Here is a 15,089-nt window from a genome sequence, read left to right as displayed (position 1 = left end):
ATGCAAACTAAAATACAGGCTTGAGGAGAGGAGGTGCTTCACGGTGCTCCTCAGGACAGGAATGCCACGTGCACAAAGGTAAATTACATATTTCGAGCTGGAAAAAAAAAAAAAGCTAAATAAGCAACATGTCTTAGGATGCTGCACTGCAATGTGAATACCTTAAAAAGATGTTTCTGCGTTAACGTTGCTGTAAGATACGCTAAAGGAGAAAATTTATGTCTACCAGTAAAGAGGAAAAAAGAGTAACTGTTTGCTTTTCCTTTCTTGTTATGTATTTTTACAACAAAAAACGTGTTCTTCGAATGCTTTCTTTTAGCAGGTTAAACCGATGAGAGTGTTTGATTTGATTCTTTTTTGCGTTTTTGTCGTTCATCATGCTGTTTTTGTATTGTTGAAAGAGCAACACGCTACTGTAGAGATGATGCAGTAAATAAGTTATTTCTATAAAATACTTTTGTCATGATAATATATTCTCTAATGCAACTCTAGTACCACTGTAGCTACTTGCAAAGCTTTACATGACCACAGAACTGTACTGTAATAAAATAAAGTGCAGATGGACCAAAGAAAGTGTCTGACATTGACTGAGGGAGCCTCAGAAATGCCATCTATCACACTGGTGCTGCAATAGCGGCTTTTGTCCACTAGAGGGAGCTCCTCGCCTCAGTTTCCCCTGTTGATTTTTCATCAGGCCTTTAATCAAGGCAGCCTGCAGGTTCCCATGTAGAAGAGAATGTGGGCAAACCAAAAGAAAACACATGAGAGGAGGAAGATTGGTTTCTGTTCTGCATGCAGATGTTTAAGTTCAAATGTCCAGGTTAAAGTTAGAGCTGATCTGCTTCATTAGAACGACTGAATGTCTGTTGTACCATCGATGCGCTTGTACATTTGTGGGGTTTCTCCCTTTGAACAGATACAATTTTTGGCACATATTCTCTAAAGGTCCTTATTTTATTACCACAGCATCTTTATTGACTAACACAGAAAGAATTCTCTGGTTATTAAATCCAATTTCCATATTTGCCAATGTCTCCACTGTGGGATGAATAAAGGGTTGTCTTATCTTTATTCATGCAGCCATATTAACTTACGTGAATAGTTTGACTTTAATATCTGATTAACATGTTCATTCTTGACATTTTAACTTGATTCCAAACATTTTGACTCGCAATGTGAAAAATCTTCCTCCTCAAGCTCTTTTTTTTTTTAATCCCTGGCTCTAAAACTCCTCTGTACTACACAGCTATTAGAGATTATGTTCAATAAGCCTAAGTGTGTTTACTGGTTTATACAGTGAGACTTGCCTTATTTTACACACGAGGCTCAGCTTACTTGCCACTGGAAATACTCAGCAAAGTAGTTGTGAAATTTTTTCTTAAGTTCTGGTCGAAATTGATTAAAAAAAAAAAGACCCTGATGATGTCATCAGCTTGGAGCTTGGAAACTTGACGTGCAGGGCTGAAAAATCTGTGCTACAAACTAAAGGCGATGAGTGTCAAAGACCAGCGCACCTGCCATCCAGAGGAGGTCCGCTGAACAATGAGAACAGGTTGCCTTATGGGAAATGCAGGATTCCAACAGAGTTTGAACTATCAAAGAGAATATTAATGAATCTCTTTCAAATTACTGTTTTACTGTTTGTTCTCTTCGATAAATATTTTGAGGTGTGATTTCAGGACCATCTCTTTAATTTCTGGAAAGTGATCAATATGTCTTTGGCAGTTCTGGAATGTGCTTTTGTGCTGAAAAATGAACAAATGCCTCTTCTGCTTACTCTGGCTCTGGCAAGCGACTGTATGATCTAACACTCCATTGTGATATGGAACTCCTGCAGCAAACGTGTTCAAAACTAAAGCGAATTTTATCAGTACACCTTCATTTGACAGCACATGTAGAATTCATGCTATTTGGTTTTGTTTTGTATTCAAAGAACAATCTCCTCTTCCCTCATAAAGATGTCATACTACATTAGCATAGTTGCCTACATAATTCTGCCCTGTAGCCTGCAGCCCAACCATGTGGGCCCATAACTGGGGTACACCACATTTGCCCCGCCCCTTCCCTCTCTATCTCTCCCTCTCTCTCTCTCGCCGCCCCCCCCCCCCCCCCCCCACTCGGGTTAACCTACATAGGTTGATGTTGGACCCTAATTGGCTCCAAAACTTTAGCCCACAATTAGGACATGCAGCAGCCCATTTCTAGCCCATATTTTTAGCACACTCCTAAAACTCTAACCCACTTGGAATCCATGTCACGCGGCAGGCTGGACTGTTTGCATTGTGCACGTTATGCATTTAGTTTGACCGTTTTTTTTTTTTTTTTTTTTAAAGTTCGAGTTGACATTTTTGTGTAAATTACTACATTTTTAAAAAAATATATACTGCGTTGGATTTGTGTGTGTGGTTTTTTTTTTTTTTAGTTTTCAGTACTTTGAGGCAGATGTAACGGTATTTAATCCCTACACGTGTGGTAATTCTCTCGCTTTTTCCCCTCAGAAAAAAACCTGACGATTTCATTTCCTTCCAGCTTTTTTTTTTTTTTTTTAGAGTTATTATTATTTTTTGTTCTTCCACCACAAGGGTGCTCACCTGAAGAGAGGAGAGGATTCTTCTGACAACAGAGGTTCAAACCCTCCCCTCATCACACACGGATCAACCTCTAGCTCTCCCAGATCGATCTCAACAGTTACGCAATCGCCTGATCGATCATTCGGGATGTGTAGTCATGCGCTTCAACTTTGCCTGCGCTGATGGAAAGCAAAAGACTACGCATCCCAGCAGACGTTGCGCCTCATTGAATCACTAGTTTCCTATTGAATGTAGTTCGCTTTACTTGGGAACGCGTTCATGATCCACTTCATTAATAAATAAATAGTTGGGTGTCATGGCGGAATCTGCAGCTTGTCCCGCTTTCCAGCTCGGGAGATCGCGGTACGACCAGGTAAGGTTGCTTTGTCCTTCCTCCGCGGTGCGTTCATAGCATTTTGTTTTTAAGGGTCTCGGGTCGAAAACAGCCCCATCCTCCTCCTCCTCCTCCGCCCTCTCCTCCTCCGCCCTGCACCGCGCTGCTGCGGCTGCTCTGCTCCGGATGCTGCTGCCACTTTGTAGCGAAAGTTGCCTTTGATCCGTCTGTTGATGGCTCCTGCAAAACTGCTGCAACTTTCGGCTGATTATCAACTTCTGCGCCGATTATCAGTTCTGCTATCATTGCTTTCGTAGTGGAGCTGATCAGCTGGCAGCAAAACATCGCTGTTGATCATCTCCGCTGACAGATTTCTCAACCTCCGTGCCAGATTGTAGAGACGCCTGCGATAGGCTGTCTGCCGCGTCCATCTCGATAAAATCTCATGTAAAATCCAGTATACTGAATAAATGTCCCGTTGTAATTGTGTTTTCTCATTTCTGTATGTTTTCTACATCTCAATTCGTCGGTTAAATGTAAATTTGCGCACGGTTTTTGCGCAGGAATCCAGCGCAAACAACATTTATAAAGTAACACCCTGAAAGTGATTTGTTTCTCCACGGTGACTGACGGACTGTCGGTCCTCATCTGAAGCCCATTACTCAATTTTCCGTCCTTCCAAATGAATTTGCATTGGTCGTCATCCCTGAATGTGACCTTCATGTCAACTCCGACGGCACATTAAAGCTGCAGAGACTCCAATCGTTTCTAATACTTCTTTGTATAAATGCAGATTGTTGTAATTATGAAATAGCAGCTGCAGGAGATGTTGTTGCCGATAGTGAGAGTTCATGGTTGCAGCTGGTATGAAGAACAAGTTTCACTGAAATGCATTTATTATTATTGCACTCATTTCAGGCTTGATTGTAATATGACAGACCAGATTGTTGGTTCTCAAAAAATCTCTATTTTACACTCAACTCTTCTATTGTTTTAGGCTAGAAGATCATTTTTTGGAATAACAATCATTATAAGAAAGACAAGAATTCATCCAGACGTCAGTGCGACTGATATATCAGTGTGGCCGATAATACCGGCCTGTCATAAACATATCAGTGTCGGCGCAGTTGTGCTGATAAGAAAACTTTATATTACAGAACTCAATTCAGGCTAATAAGATTCTTGGGGTGAATTTAATGATTTAATCCACAGTGACGAATTTTATTCCAGTATGCTGATGTGAGTTTGGATTTTTAAACCAAAAACTTCCTGCCTCCATGCATTGGTATCAGTCTGATAAGTCTCTGAAAACAACATGTGGGGGAGAAAAAGGGCCCTGGCTGATAGATGATATTATCAGTACCGGCATCGGGCTCAGAAGTCTCTTGTCAAACAGTAAAATACAATATTTCCATTGCAGGCTCTCAAACGATATCGAAGCTAAACGTAGAACTGTGTGTTCCGATGGATCGATCTTGATGAGAGTCTTCTCACTCTCTAATGGTGGTGTGTCAGCAGGGGTTATCTAACTTTTCTGATGTGCCATCCATCGGTTTCACTCCTGAAGCTTCTTCATGCCTCCATCCGGCCAGGTTGATGAAGGTGCCTCGTGATTTCAGTTGCTTGCATCAAAGCCTCTAAAATGAGGCCAGTCCTTGAATCAGCATAAATCTTGTGTGGTTTGTCTGTGTGCTCTGTGCCGCGCTGCATCTCTGCCTGCCTTGTTGTGTACTCTCGGGGGAGCTGAGACTCATACATAATTAAAGTGGGCTCCTCACACAGATCCTCTCTCACTCTAGCCGCTCTACAACAGCGCTGCGGCACGTATGGTGTGTCAGGCGAGCAGGCGTGCGAATGGCATCGTGAACTCCAGAGATCTTCAGGAGGAATGAAGGTCGTTTCCGGTCGTCTCCGAGCACTGGATTGACAGTTATTATTCAGTATGATTTAAAAAAAAAAAAAAAAAAAAGTGGTTTGTTCCGTCGTCTCTCCGCCGTGATGTCCGTCCTTCATAGCTGATAAATGTCTCACAGTGAATCTGATTGAAACTGGCTTGTTTTCATCCATCTGCTTTGCCAAAGAGACTCTTGGCATTATTGGGCCTTTTCAGAGTGCTGGCACACACTGAGTGTTGGCAGGAGCGGCTGTAGACAGAGAAGGGAACAGAAAGCAGGATGCTTGACCAGCAGCTCCGCGCCTCACTTTAAAACACGTTCAACTCTCTCTGATATATATTTTTTTTAGTATAGAATTTTTTTCCTGAAAACTTCAACTACTCAGTCTCAGTTGAAGCTTCGTCCTCCATCTTAAGTGGTTTGTCCGGACGTTTCTGCGTGCAAGATTCAAAGATTATCAGTTTGTTAATCATCGACTTTGTCGGGATTCAAGTTACCTGACGTCTTTTTCAGAAATCAAGCTCAGATGTGAATTTAATCATGAATTCCTCTCACAAAAAGGAGGAAAGACTCCTTGTCCTCCATCTTGAGACTTGATAAATCAAAACTTTCAGTCTCTACCCACTGAGGCAGTGCTGCTCAAAGTTGACCTTTTACTCATTACTCTTTTCAGAATTACTTTACTTTTTACTTCCTGCCAGTGGTACACTTGGTGTACTCATTACTTTTCTTACTCCATCAAATGGGTGACTGGAAAAGGAATGTGGTGGTGTTCTAAACCCTCGAAGTTCTGACCCGGTGCTCGTGTCTGTGTGGATGTCAGAGTGATGCAGCGAAGAACTGAGGCTTCAAATTAGGCCCCCCCTCCCCTCCCCCCAATTCACTAATGCATAAAAGGAACTGCTGAAATGAAAAGTGGAAGAACTAAGATGTTGTTTCAGGATGCTTGATGTCATGTATTCTTGCAGTACACCTCATACATGTAAGCACAATCAAACTTATGAAAATGAATTCAGAAATAGTGATGCGGGTTCTCAAGAGGGTGGTGCCCCAGCAGTGAAACTGATGCATGCGGGGCCTTGGTGGCCAGTTCAAGCCACTCATATCCTCTCCTGTCCTGAATAGAAAGATTAACCTGTGCCTATGTAGGATATTATCAATGTCCCTTTGTTCTTCTCTTATCTGCCGTCATTAAGCATGAACTTTGTCTTTTCCAGGGTTCATTTCTTGGCCGTCTGAGACACTTTATAGACATCATTGACCCCAGTACCCTGTTTGTATCCGAGGTAACGCTTGTGCTCTGCTTCCTCTACATGTATGTGTGGTTTGGTTAAAATAAAACATAGGTATTAAATTCAAAGACATTTTGGTTTCAGTGGAGGCACATCTATGAATGTAATGTAAACTGAACTCGTGCTTGTCCTGGTCTGTGTGTGAAGAACATCCATCCACACATCCAGTTGCCTTCGCTCATCACTCATAATAATCTGTTTTTGCCAATTAGGAACAGATTTTTAGACAATGACCTCATACAGCTGGTTGTGCTATGAGAAAATCAGGTATTGACAGAGGTTAAGTGAATCGCTGACAATCATTGTTCCTGCTCTTAGTTGTTATCCTACATTTTCTCCTGCTTTATTTGTGTGTAGAAGCGGTTGAAAGAATGCATCAAACTCCTGGATGACTATAAAATTGGCTCCCTTCCACCTGGAGTGTCTGACCTTCAGGTGAGTCTTTACTGATGTTGCTGTGACGCAGGACACGGCTCCTGTGTAATATCACACAGTCTTAAGTAAAGTCTGAGGAAACCTCAAGTACAGGACATTATAAAGTATTTGCACTCATGGCAGGAAGTTCAGGAATATCTCTTAGTCACTGCCAGTAAATCTGATGATTTCTTGTTCTTCTTTTTAAACGCGCCATGTTCCCGCGAAGCTGTGGGAAGCCCAGAAGATCAAGCAGGTAAGTGATCGAGCATCCGTACGCTCTCCGGCTTTACTGCACTTCCATACATTCAAGTCTGGGAGCTCCTGACAGCATGAGGATGATGTCATGCTCTCTGCACGCAGGCCATCATTCATCCTGACACAGGAGACAAGATCTTCATGCCATTTCGAATGTCAGGTATGACCTCAGATGAAGATCTTTGCCTGACTGTGTAAAGTTGATCCATTTTTGTCTTTGTGTGTGTGTGTGTGTGTGTGTGTGTGTGTGTGTGTGTGTGTGTGTGTGTGTGTGTGTGTGTGTGTGTGTGAGATTGTTTTCACACTGAAGATTATTTTCTCACAGGTTATGTACCATTTGGAACACCGATTGTAAGTTCCATATGAAAATCATACATCTTAATCATGAAGCTTTTTCTTTCTTTCTTTTTTGTTTTAGTCTTTCATGATTGGCTACACCAATACCCATTTACATTGACACAATCATTTCTTTGGGACTTATTTTGCCTCAAAAATAAGCTCTCGTTCCTTGGTTCCATTTAGGTCATTGGCCTTCTGCTCCCAAATCAGACTGTGGTGTCTACCATTATATGGCAGGTACTGTAAATAACAAACCATTCTGTTTGTACACCTGCTGAGCTCCTGTTTTTGTGTACTTTTATTCCTTTTCCACCTGTTTTTTTTAAATAGGAATAAAAACTGTTCAATAAAAATTGTAAGCCAGTTACAGTAACTGCCTTTCTTCTGTCTCAAAATCCTGCTTCCCTCCATCTATGCCCTCTCTGCCTTTCTTCCTCCTGCCTTTCTTCCTCCCCAAGAGTTTTTCTTGTAACTGTCCTGTAATTTCTTCCTTTCTTTCCTACAGTGGCTGAATCAGAGCCACAACGCTTGCGTGAACTACGCCAACCGCAATGCCACAAAGGTCAGAAAGACTCACCGTGGACGTAATCTGACTAAAACCAGAATGGGAAGAGAAAAAAATTCTGAAATCTATTTCTTAATGTATAATTTCCCTGTATTAAATATGTTTGGAGCTAATATGATGCTAAGCAATATTTATTTTGTCCTCTTTTTAGCCCACTCCAACATCCAAGTTCCTTCAAGGATATGTAGGGGCAGTAACGAGCGCAGTATCTATTGCAGTGAGTGTATTTATTCTTCACCTTCTCATAAAAAGAAAGACAGCATTGAAAAGCGTAATAGAATATTTAAAACTCAGCTAATTAATAGGAACTTTATTTTTGTGTTTTCTTATAACTGATATATATATATATTTTTTTTAGGTGGGACTGAATGTGCTGATTCAAAAGGCCAACAAGCTGAATCCTGCCACCAGAATGATAATACAGAGATTTGTCCCATTTCCAGCTGTAGGTAGGTTTCAAAGGACCCTGTGTGCTAGTTGTGATCAAGAGGGGTCATTATGTGGCCCATTGGTGGCTGCAGTCACAACATGTAAAATTTACTCTACCGGAAACTTACACAAGATAATAAAATGCTAATTTCACCCAAATTTTCACTTCATCAATGTGTGGTTCATTCAGTTAAGGAATTTAAAATCCTTTTTTTTTTTTTTAAACGGTCAGTGTGTGCTCTTTCCCCTCAGCCAGTGCAAACATTTGTAACGTGGGCCTGATGAGACACAATGAGTTGTCCGAAGGTATCGATGTGCTGGACGATGGCGGGAATGTGGTGGGATCTTCCAAAATTGCTGCCCAGCACGTAAGTGGCAACTCGCGCGAGGGGCCGGCTCGAATGTGTGGTGTTTTTCTGTGAATTGTAAATGTGATGGCTGCGGAAAATGCATTATTTCTCACTCAGCTCCTGTCACTTAGCACCCATCTGAGTTTATGAAAGTGAAAATTAAATCCAACTCATTGCAGACGTTGAAATGAAGCGTGTGCACATTGTTCTCATCTTTTCCCCAGGCGATCATGGAGACCGCCTTCACACGTGTGGTCCTCCCGATGCCAATTTTTGTCCTGCCCCCCATCATCATGTCCTACCTAGAAAGGTGACTAAAGACACAATATGTTGCCTTTTTAAAAAACAACAACAACAAAAAAACAACTACTGCTGCAACTATTGATATTCTAACTAAATAATAATAAATACATTTTCAAGAAAATCGTTCAGCATTTGGCCTGAAATTATCAGCTAATTTTGCCCAACATAGATTCACGGAGTGAAATGTTTCAATATCTAATTTTATTCTGAGCCGCAGCCCAAGTCAGTGTTTTTGTTCGTCTGAGTGAAACCTCTCAAATCACGACTAGCAATCCATTTGTCAGGTTGCATTGTGAAGGAAATAAAATGTTTTTTTTTCTTTTTTTCTTTTTACAAAAGATACACAATTACATGCCAAGCAGAGGAATAATGTGCAGCGATTCAGATCAAAACATCCTTACGATGTTCCATCAACTAGAAATTGTTTTGGATAAAAAACCCATGACTGCGCATGTCAGTGAAGAGACAATTGCTCTGTCAGGCGCTACATGCTCATGTTCAGCAGGTGAAAGTTTTATTATGTTAGCATGCTAATGCTCATTGTGATGTTGCCATGTTAATGTTCAGCAGGTGTTATGTCAACCATTTTTTTAAATTGTTTTGGTTCAGCCGGTAAGCATGCTGACGCTCATTCTCATAGTCATTACATGCCAATGTATGGCAGGCAAATTATTTTTACCATGATTATTGCCTTCGCTTTACATGTTAGCATGCTAATTTCCTCACTGTGATGATTTTAACATGTTAATATGCCGCATGTATAAGGTTTACGCTGTTTATTTTCTCAGTTCAATATGTTAGCACGCTAATATGTTAGCTGTCATATTGTTAACATGTTATTATGTTGCATTTATAAGGTGTTATTGCCCTAGTTTAACATGTTAGCATGCATAGCATAATGTTTCCATAATAGTATGTTGCATGTATGAGCTTTACACTGCTTGTTGCCTTAGTTTAACACTTTACCCTGCTAAGGTGTCATACTGATTATCTCAAATCCTAAAGTTCAGCTGATGGCAATCATTCATTAGTCATTAATCTAAGAGAAGACATGAGACAAATCAAAAAGCTGAGGAACTTGAGGAAATTTTGATTTGGGGACACTGGAGTCATTGGTGGGGGACTGACAAGTATATTTTAATTGCAGAGTACTTGCTTAAGTTCAATATATACCTTACATGTCTGCATATCAGGAAATCCACCCATCCATTTTCTCAGGGCCAACACTTATAGACAGACAACCATTCACACTCACAGTCACACCTACGGTCAATTTAGAGTATCAATCAGCCTCGTCCTCTCTTGATGTCTTTGGACTGTGGGAGGAAGCTGGAGTACCAGAGAGAACCCACACAGGAACAGGGAGAACATGGAGACTCACACAGAAAGATCCTGTGCTGGAGCTGGGACTCAAACCTGGAACCTTCTTGGTGCGAGGCGACAGTGCTGACCACTGCACCACCGTGCCGCCCTCATATCAGAATATGATCCCTAATTAACCTTTTTTCTGTCCTAATTCAGACATGAATGAATGAAATAGACATTTTGAAGGGTGGACAAATGACCATTTCATTCTTATATGTTTTGTTCTTCTGCTTCAAAGAGGCCTTAAAATATTCCTGTGTTTGCGCAGAGCAAACATATGTTGTGCCCTAAAGTGCGTCCCATATATTCACTCAGCGGAAGCACAGAAGTGGTAGTGGTAGAGGCAGCTTTTCTATTCACACAAAAAGACTTTAACCTTCATATGTATTCATTTTCGAAATGATTGTCTAATTAATGGTTTAAAATGGTCTGTGCACTCTGACTCATTATACACAGAACTGGAAGTTTGACACAGACAGATTCTAACACCCACTAATTGTGTGAAATAGCTCCCCTCTAAAAAAAAAAACAAAAAAACCTGCACATGATGTTTTTCTCCAGATCCAAAAATAACTCCTGGCTTCTCTGTAGTCATCCGGGATCGATCCACACAGCAGGCTCATGTTTGTTTTGTATCTACATCTCCTCTCTTACAGGCTGCGATTCCTGCAGAGCAATCGCCGATTGTTGCTGCCCATCCACAGCGTCGTGTGCCTGGTTACCTTTGGCCTCTCCCTGCCCGTGGCCATCAGCCTGTTCCCCCAGATGTCTCAGGTACAGAGAATCTACGCTGTCAAGTCATCCGCCTCTGCTGCTGTTTCAAGGCCAGATGGCTCAGGGAGCAGCTGGGGAGGAAGTCAAATTACACATACACCACTTGACATGCACGGCCCCTGCACAAAGTGACTTATTCTAGATCTCTCTCTACGCATGTAATTAAGAGCCTAAGTGATTTATAAAGATAAGCAAGCGGAGGCGTAGAGCTAAAATTTTTACCTTCAGTCTGTTTTTTTTGTTTGTTTGTTTGTTTGTTTGTTTTTGCAGATTGAGGTGTCTCGTCTTGAGCCAGAGATTGCCATGGCAACAGATTGCAAGGTGGTGACCTACAACAAGGGTTTATGATGGATGGCGCGCTGTGAGAAAGGAGAGGACAGGGAGTGAGGATGGAAATGAGGCTGAATTGCAGATAGCTCTCAGGACCATCTCTTGCCTGCTGTCCTGTCGAAGGATTTAGGAATTTCGGTGGCATCATCAAGTCAAAGCCCACAAATCACAATATACGACGGTTTCTTAGTTTTAGTTTGTTTTTTTTAACAACACACACACACGGTTCTATTTCTTTTGAGCTTGAAAATAACTTAGAATAGAGCAAGTTGTAACTCTGTATATAGCAATAATAATACATTTGATAACAAAATTGTAAACAACACAGTATTTCACACTCCCGGGTATAATCATGGGTGCTCAACTATATTATGATCTGTTTTAACTATAGCGAATGTTCAATGCAATAACTCTTAAGCCACATGGGGGCAGCAGAAACAAACTGTTGACACAAATAGGACCTGACATCGCCTTATAAGCACAATTGGTTAGCAAACAGCCAGCTAATGTAGAGCGTTATTATTCATTTGGAGTGTTTCTCAGGCAAAAATAAGTCCATTACAGACCTTTTTCTTTTCTTTTCTTTTCTTTTTTTTTTTTTGGTCTCCAATAACTCCAGTGAGTTGAAGGTGAGCAGGGAGTGAACAGTGAGTTTTTAGCGTATTAAATGATGAGAGAGCAAACCGGCTTGAGAAGGAAAAGTGAGCAGAAACATGAATCTCTGTAAGACTGAGGGTGGCTGCAGAGTCTGGCAATAATGCTCCTCCAAGCAATAACTTTCCCATACACAAGCAGCCATGTGAGTCATTGTTAATTAGAAAATATTCTTTATAGCTGCATTATTCCATATTTCATTATCAGGCTCACCGTCCCACGGAGCCGGAAAAAAATTGTTTGGAGTTTCTGTACTTCATAAAAACCAGTGCCGATATATGTGCAGTTAGCTGGCCCACATGGTCATGTGGTGGATTTATGGTTCGCTCCCTCGTCTGTTTTATATTTGTGATGGAAATATTCGAAGGAGCTTTGAGCGGAAGTAGCCTCAAATATATTTATGACCTCGACCTAGAGGAAGCTATTCAAGCCCCCATGAAAATATTAAATATTACATGGCTGACACGAATGCGTTTTGCTGTCGAAGTACAGGATGCGAGCCTGTAGGGAGAACGTGGAGTTCATCGAGCAGCCACTGAACTTCTATCCAGCCTAAAAATAACATCAGCCTTTATATCTGCAAACACTGACTGATCAATAGACTCAGTGGGAATGCTAGTCGGCAAAAAAACTTCCCCTCTGAGGTTATTTTTAAGTCAAACTCAGCCTCTATTGACCCGAATGCCAGCTGAAATTGAGAGAGGCGGGTTTTGTCGCCGTGTGTAGTTTTAAATTTTGTGACCATGGAATATATTCTCTTTTAAATATAAAGAAAAAAATCCATCTTTTGTTGTTTTATACTCATGAATACCTTCCTTTGAAACGTGCTCTCAGTGGTGGAGTCACTGCCAATATGAAAATACTGGGTTTTACTGAACATGTTCTTAGGTGTGTGGAAGGGTGTTCTGTTGGTGGAGTCATTTATAGGTAATATTTATATTGAGAAATGTTTTGTTAAGACAGATTCTGTAGATGTTCAGTGCCTCCTCACTGAGGATTTTATTTACGTCCTCCCTTCCTTTTATATGTTTTAAACAAGAGGAACACCAGTAATGATCCATGTTCAATCCTCCTGTCGTCACATCGGCGTATCACATAATCCCGCGAGGTAGAAAACTACCGCGCAAAGACGTTAATCTGTCTAAACGTGTAGGAATGAATATCGCCAGTGTGAAGATTTACTCTAAATGTTGGTGTACTACTTTAAATTTGAGAAATACACTTGATTACCAGTTGAGTATTTTTAACCTTCATAATGTGAAACAACGTAGAGTCTGTAAGTTTTTCTACTTTAGTCAAATATGCTGATTTTCCTTGTTAGCTGGCTGGAGAGGTATTTTACTCAAGAACTGACTGTTAAACCTCTATTATATTCCTAATTACTTGTTTTGCACAATATTTTGGACGAATGATAACTTATACACACTGTATTAGCCTATTAATTATTAAGTAATGTTTTTAAGTCTTTATATTGCTTCAAAACTAAAAATGTATTAATTTTTTGCCAATCAAACATGGTAAAAACAAATACGTGTGTAATTGAAATTGCATAATAAATACTCTTACTCTATTAACTTTCTTGTTATTTCCGTATATTTTAATGTTTAAAACTTCTTAGCACACCTGTCCTCGGGTATCTGCGGCTACTAGAAATGCCACCGTCCAGGATGAAACCACCAAGATTACAGGAGGATGTAGGAGGAGGACAAACCATCATGGAAGGACAAGCCCCCGCGCAGCACGACCCACCGACAGAGAGAAGAAGACGGGACCCCAGGTGTGTCCCTGAGACGCTTCAGCACATAGTAGCAGGGTATAAGATGCAGGCAGGAGGAGCCTTCATGTAGCGCCGTACCCAAGTGGCCGGTGGAGTGTACAAGAACATCTGCGCTGAGTTTGGGCTGGAAGTCTGGAGGTCAGAATGGAAGACCCCTCCTAAAGTGGGGGAGAACGACCCAGCTAAGATCCTGTGGGACTTCCAGATCCATCATGGCGATGGCTCACCAACCGGACATCGCGTTGCTGGACGAACAACAGAAGAAGGTGGTGGTGGTAGATGCAGCGACCCCGTGTGAGAGCCACTAGTCATCGGAGCACTGGGGGCCCCTCCACTGGTAGAGTGGCTCCAGCAGATCCCTGGTGCAACACCCGAGTGTGTGTCTGGAAGAGCACCGCCTTCAACTTAGAAAAGTTGCCAAGTTAGAAGTCAAGTATCAGTCAGCCAGTGGTGTCGATTGGGTTTGATGCACACGCACACAATTCAAAAGTTTTCCAGTCCATGCGGGAACATTTCTGTTTCATCTTCATCAAAAATAGAGTTCATCCACCGCATCTTGAAGATTTTATGTGCTGCTTCTTGAAACCAACAGCAGAGAAACTGAGGTGCTCTGTTCGTGCCCCCCACAGCTTCGTCTAACAACAGCAGGCAGCGAGGAAGCTGTGTTTCATGCTGAAGTAGACAAGTAACGGAAGAAAAGGCTGGACTACAAATGAGGCTTTTCCAAAGCAGCGTGAGACAGTCTTGAAAATGTTGCAGAACTCAGAGACGTGCACCAAAAAGCTGAATAAAACACTAAAGGAAAGGGGAAAAAAATAACATCACATCTTCAAATGTGATTTATTACATTGCATTTTACTAAACTCTTTCGTCCTTTGCAACACTCATATCTCATTATCTCTACAAATAGATCTCATCCATCGTGCTGCGTACCTCATGAAAAGAATATTTCAATTATCATTATTGATATGACCGTTGCAGAGATGATGCATATTTGTTCAGTCTGTACTGTTTTATGGTCTTTTCATTCATTTGTATTGAAAAAAAAGTCCAAAATACATATCATTGAATATGTACATTGTATAGAAGTATAACAAATTTTTTTTGAGAAATAGTGGGCAAAGCCTTAATCTTGTTTATGCTATTTTGTACAATCTTTTTCTCCTCCTCTAGTTCAAGGAAAACAACAAGCGAACAAAAAAATCATCCTAAAAAATCTTTTCAGCTCAAATAATCTTAAAGAAAACAGTCCAACGCGTCACTGTAATGATATTTAAAATGAGTTTTCACACCAACCTCTTTGTCACAAGATCAACCTGTAAGAATGGGCTACTTTTTACTTCTGTAATTCTTGTCGGTCGACTTGTACACGAGCTTGTACTTTTCACCTTTTATGAGAGTGAAGAAGTTTGTCAATCAATATTCACCTGCAACCTGTGG

At 41.0% G+C, this 15,089-nt stretch overlaps 1 protein-coding gene across 3 annotated transcripts; it reads left to right on the top strand.

Annotated features, from left to right (window-relative positions):
- The first annotated feature begins 2,161 nt into the window (after positions 1-2,161).
- Positions 2,162-13,426, top strand: sfxn5b (sideroflexin 5b). Of its 3 annotated transcripts, XM_086222055.1 has the most exons (14): positions 2,164-2,943; positions 6,017-6,085; positions 6,449-6,526; positions 6,735-6,761; positions 6,869-6,923; positions 7,089-7,114; positions 7,286-7,339; positions 7,608-7,664; positions 7,819-7,884; positions 8,026-8,116; positions 8,349-8,464; positions 8,671-8,756; positions 10,771-10,888; positions 11,159-13,426. In XM_086222055.1, the coding sequence occupies exons 1-14, from the start codon at positions 2,887-2,889 to the stop codon at positions 11,234-11,236; spliced, it is 978 nt and encodes a 325-aa protein (XP_086078181.1). In that variant the 5' UTR covers positions 2,164-2,886; the 3' UTR covers positions 11,237-13,426. The 3 variants fall into 3 exon arrangements, with proteins under 3 accessions (XP_086078182.1, XP_086078181.1, XP_086078183.1); XM_086222056.1 differs by lacking the exon at positions 8,671-8,756 and having other exon boundaries at positions 2,162-2,943; XM_086222057.1 differs by lacking the exon at positions 7,089-7,114.
- The last annotated feature ends 1,663 nt before the right edge of the window (positions 13,427-15,089 follow it).

The sequence above is a fragment of the Aulostomus chinensis genome, chromosome 13 (genome assembly GCF_037954235.1).
Source record: "Aulostomus chinensis isolate RoL2024-O1b breed Wild chromosome 13, RoL_Achi_v1.0, whole genome shotgun sequence".
Classification (NCBI taxonomy): domain Eukaryota; kingdom Metazoa; phylum Chordata; class Actinopteri; order Syngnathiformes; family Aulostomidae; genus Aulostomus; species Aulostomus chinensis.
This window is presented reverse-complemented; position numbering and strand designations above follow the sequence as displayed.

Coding starts and splice junctions, on each gene's coding strand:
- sfxn5b (XM_086222055.1), top strand. CDS start 2,887: ATGGCGGAATCTGCAGCTTGTCCCGCTTTCCAGCTCGGGAGATCGCGG. Junction 7,340..7,607: donor TGTCTACCATTATATGGCAG/GTACTGTAAATA, acceptor TCTTTCCTACAG/TGGCTGAATCAGAGCCACAA. Junction 8,117..8,348: donor TGTCCCATTTCCAGCTGTAG/GTAGGTTTCAAA, acceptor CTTTCCCCTCAG/CCAGTGCAAACATTTGTAAC.